The following is a 5,425-nucleotide window of genomic DNA, read 5'->3' on the forward strand; positions in this document are numbered from 1 at the left end:
AGCTAGTCCCTATTCAATTAATCCACCATTTCCACACGCAGAAAACTTTAATTTTTAATTAAGATAATAAAATTATGATATAATTAAGGCTAGAATTTAGTTTAATTTAACACGTTAATTAAGTAATTAACATGAATCATGTGGCTTAGAAGAATTTAACGCCACTTCTGTCTAATGAGGAAACTATAAAAGGTAGGTGTAGCCAATGGCGGTAGAAGTGGCGGGAAGGGGAAAAAAAGGTGAAGCATAAAAAATTCTAGGTGGAATTTGATGTAGAAACTGCCACCTTATGTTATAATTAATTAATGACACCCACAAACAAGACCATTGTTCGCCAAGTTGTTTGCATAGGCTAACCAACGGTAGCTTTCATGTCCTAAAAGGGGAGTTGATTTAGCAATTAAGAGGCTAGTTATTATTATTATTATTATTATTATTATTATTATTATTATTATTATTATTATTATTAGTATGATCTAATATATAAATATATGAAATTATTAATCAATTTATTAACATAATCTTATAGTATCTGCAATACTAGGAGATCAAATTAAAATTTTATTAATATACCTATAAATTAAAGTTTATTGATAAAAATGGATTGGCTAAATAAATTAATGAAAAAAAAGATAGGAAAAATGCACACAGAAAATGGAGAAGTGCACGTACGTTGGCAATGGCATAAGCGCATATACAAGCAGACATGCAAGCACCTAAGAAGATTTGTTCCCCAAGTATATATACAAGATGCTACATTGCTATTCTTGCATGGAATCTATATTAATTCTGCAAAATTAATAAAAACAGCATATACTTCACTTTATTGTGGCAAGTGTAAGATTTTGTCCCGTAATTAATATTATATGAGCCAAAATCAATTCCTTTAATGTGGTCCAATATTAATTGATATTTACTTTAATTAATACAAATCATAATTATACAAGGATTACTTTAATTAAAGTAAATCCTAAATCTAATTGGATAAAGATACTTGATGGACGTACTAGATTAAGTATTAGATATATATATATATATGCTGGTCCTTTCTCTACCTATAAGGTCACGCACATTTTCTTTCATAAAGTCAGAGATAATATGATCATCTCAAAAAAATCTTCCATCACTAAATTCTTATGTGTGAATCAAGAAGGGTCAAGAGAGATAAATCAATTTGTTAAATTAAAGGGTCTCTCTCAATTATAAGCATGGCTCAATTAAACTTCACATCAGGTACGCCTTTTAGATCTGTGAGAATTTATTTGTTCAAGATCCATTATTAGAATAATGGTTGAATCTTATGTTTATGATTCACATTATGTTTGTAATTATTATGATCTATTAAGAATTTATTTTACATGTGGTATCGGAGCCCTAGGTTTTGAACAATTAAATTTCTCCATTAAATTTATAGTGATGAATATAATATTAAAGATCTTATTTGTTATTAGATAAGGATAAAATTAAAGTGTAGATCGTGAAAATTTTATGATTAATGTTAATGATTAAAATAATTAAAATTATATTTTTAAAATTTGACCCAATTAAGTTTTGGGCATGAGGATTATTAACACGATGAAAAACCGTGTTATAAAGAGATTTAAGTTTGAGATCATATTTTCTAAAGAAATAAAAAAAGTTATGTTTTATACCCAATCTAATTAAGATTTGTAATTAAACCTAATGAATGAACAAATATTAGGTTTATTAAGATACATAATTTATATGCATGTCTTATAATATTTGTTTTAATTTGTTAGTCACCAAAGTGGCCAAATTAAAATAAAATAAAATAAATAGTTTGTTAGTCACCAAAGTGGCCAAACTATAGATGATGTTTATATGCATACAAACATATCAATTATCCATACCAATAGATGCCTATGATGAAAAATGGATTAATTGATATCCATTAGTCATCAGAACTTAAGGATTTTATCCAAAGATAAATAAATTATTCTATGATAGTGAGAATTATGAGGACAATAATATTTTATCAAATATATATTGGATGTCCAAAGACAACATGTATATTTGATGTAAGTTAATTATTGTCCAATCAAGTTTAAAGACATTTAATTTAGGAAAGTATATTATAGTATCTATCCAAATGAGAACTGTAGTATACTCTAATTATTTGAATTGTCTGATTCTATTTTAATTTGAGTATGTATAAAATATTTTGCAGCTATTACTCTTCATTCGCAAGCTTCATCTGTTATTGTATTCAATGGGCTAAACTTCTCTGAATGGTGTGAGCAAGTCAAGTTCCATTTAGGTGTCTTGGAACTTGACTTAGCATTATTGGAAGACAAACCCACTGCTATTACAGATACAAGTAGTGAAGAAGAGAAGTTATACCATAAGCAATGGGAACGGTCAAACATATTAAGCCTTATGTTTTTGCGAATGACTTTTACCAACAACATCAAGGCAACAATCTCACAAACTGAAAATGCAAAAGAATACATTAATTTTGTGGAAGAATGGTTTCGTTCTGTAGACAATTCACTCGTTGGTACTCTAATGACACAACTCATGACCATGAAGTATAATGAGTTGAAGAGTATGCATGAGCACATTATAGAGATGAGTGATATTGTAATAAGGCTAAAGACCTTAGGGATGGCAGTGGATAATTCCTTCTTGTTGCAATTAATTCTGAACTCACTACCTCCTGAATATGGGCCATTTCAAATCAATTACAATACTATTAAGGATAAGTTAAATGTTAATGAATTGGCTAGTAAGCTAGTTCAGAAGGAAATGAGACTAAAGAATCAAGGGACTCATTCTGTCAACATTATGGGTCAAGGAGCTGGTAAAGGACTCAAACCAAAGGCCAATAAGTTTAAGAAGAAAAAGAAAGGTTCTTCAAACGCTTCTCAAACTGAAAAAGGGGAACAAATGGTAGATAAGTGTCGCTTCTATAAGAAAGTAGGACACTATCAGGAAGATTGCCTGAAACGTAAAGCTTGATTTGAAAAGAAAGGTAATCCTTATGCTTATGTATGTTTTGAATCAAACTTAATTAAAGTTCCTAATAATACTTGGTGGCTTGATTCTGGTGCTACTACTTATGTATCCAACTTGATATAGGGATTTCTTATGATCCAAACCACAAACCCAACTAAAGAATTCCTATTCATGGGGAATCGAAGGAAGGCCCTAATTGAAGGCATAGGGACTTACCGTTTGATCTTGGATAATGGTTATCACTTAGATCTTTTACAAACTCTCTATGTACCTTCAGTTTCTAGGAATGTTATTTATATTTCAAAACTTGATGAATCTGGGTTTAATATTAAGTTTAGACATGAATGTTTTAGCTTATTTAATAATAATTTCATTATTGGTTCTGGAATTCTTATTGATGGTTTATATAGGCTGAAACTTGATGATAATTTTGCTAAATCCTTGCTTATCACTTTTAGCAATATTGGAATTAAGCGCAGTAGACTGAATGAAGATTCTGCTTTTTTATGGCATAAGCTTTTGGATCACATATCCAAAGAAAGATTAGAGAGGTTGGTAAAGAATGAGATTCTACCGAGTCTAAATTTTACTGATCTTGATGTGTGTGTGGATTGCATTAAGGGAAAGCAAACCAAACACAATAAGAAAAGAGCTACAAGAAGCAGTCAGCTTCTTGAAATTATGCACAGTGATATATGTAGGCCTTTTAATGCTCCATCTTTTAGTGGAGAAAAATACTTTATTACCTTTATTGATAATTTTTCATGTCATGGACATATTTATTTGCTTAATGAAAAATTTCAATTAATAAATGCACTTAAAGTGTACATAAATGAGATTGAAAGGCAATTAGATAGAAAAGTAAAAATAATAAGGTCAGATAGAGGTGGTGAATACTATAGAAAACACACTGAAATGGGACAATATCCTGGTCCATTTGCAAAGTTCTTAGAAAGTCATGGCATATGTGCACAGTATACTATGCCAGGTACTCCTCAACAAAATGGGGTGGCGAAAAGGCGAAATCGGACTTTAATGGATATGGTTAGGAGTTTGATGAGTAACTCTTCTTTACCTATATCTTTGTGGATATATGCACTTAAAATTGCTGTATACTTGTTAAATAGGATTCATAGTAAGGCAGTCTCAAAAACACCTTATGAATTATGGACTAGAAGGAAACCTAGTTTAAGGCACCTGCATGTTTGGGGTTATCTTGCGAAAGCAAGAATTTATAATCCATATGAAAAGAAATTAGATTCTCAAACGATAAGTGGATACTTTATTGGTTATCTAGAGAAATATAAAGGATATAGGTTTTATGTTCCAAACCATAGTCCAAGAATTATGAAAACTGGTAATTCAAAATTCTTTAAGAATGGTGAAGTTAGTGGAAGTGTTGAGAGATAGGATGTGAATATACAAGAAAATAAAGTTAATTTTCGTGTGCCTATTAAAGTTTCAATATCCACTCCTGCTCCACGTGTTGTTCCAGCAGTTGTTAAAGGACCTAACAATGCTACACAACATAATGATAAAACACATCTTGAAGAAGCTAACCCACAAAGGGCTAATGAAGGTGAACCACAAGAAATGCCATTAAGAAGATCTCAAAGAGAAAGGAGATCGGCAATTGCTGATGATTACGTGGTTTACTTACAAAAGTCAGATTTTGACATAGGAATTAATAAAGATCTAATTTTCTTTTCATAAACTATAGAAAATAATGAGTCTGATAAGTGGTTAAGTGCCATGAAAGATGGGTTAAAATCTATAGAATAAAACAAAGTATGGGATCTTGTTGAATTGCCTAAAGGATATAAACGAGTTGGGTGTAAATGGGTCTTTAAGACTAAGCGCAACTCGAATGGCAAAATCAAACGATATAAAACAAGACTTGTTGCTAAGAGTTATACTCAGAAGGATGGTATTGACTATAAAGAGATATTTTTACCTGTCTCAAAGAAAGACTCATTAAGAATTATCATGGCATTGGTGGCTCATTATAACTTAGAGTTGCACCAAATAGATGTGAAAACAACCTTTCTAAATGAAGAACTTGCAGAGGAAGTTTATATGGACCAACCTAAGGGTTTCTCAGTTGAAGGAAAAGGCCATATGGTGTGTAAACTTAAGAAATTAATATACATACTTAAGTAAGCTTCCCACCAGTGGTATATTAAGTTTAATGATACCATAAAGTCTTTTGATTTAAAGAAAAGTCATTAATCGATATATATATATATATATATATATATATATATATATATATATATATATATATATATATATATCTTAAGATCAATGAGACTATGTTTATTTTTTTAATTATGTATGTTGATGATATCTTATTTGCTGCAAATGATTTGGGCATATTACGCGAGACTAAAGATTTTCTCTCAATGAATTTTGAAATGAAAGATATGGGAGAGGCATCCTTTGTGATTAG

The 5,425-nt window shown here is 30.2% G+C and overlaps 1 protein-coding gene across 1 annotated transcript; it reads left to right on the forward strand.

Moving 5' to 3' along the window:
* The first annotated feature begins 205 nt into the window (after positions 1–205).
* On the forward strand, positions 206–2,979 carry LOC131175880 (uncharacterized). Its single transcript, XM_058140562.1, has 2 exons — positions 206–239; positions 2,189–2,979. The coding sequence occupies exons 1-2, from the start codon at positions 206–208 to the stop codon at positions 2,977–2,979; spliced, it is 825 nt and encodes a 274-aa protein (XP_057996545.1).
* The last annotated feature ends 2,446 nt before the right edge of the window (positions 2,980–5,425 follow it).

This window comes from Hevea brasiliensis, chromosome 18 (assembly GCF_030052815.1).
Source record: "Hevea brasiliensis isolate MT/VB/25A 57/8 chromosome 18, ASM3005281v1, whole genome shotgun sequence".
Classification (NCBI taxonomy): domain Eukaryota; kingdom Viridiplantae; phylum Streptophyta; class Magnoliopsida; order Malpighiales; family Euphorbiaceae; genus Hevea; species Hevea brasiliensis.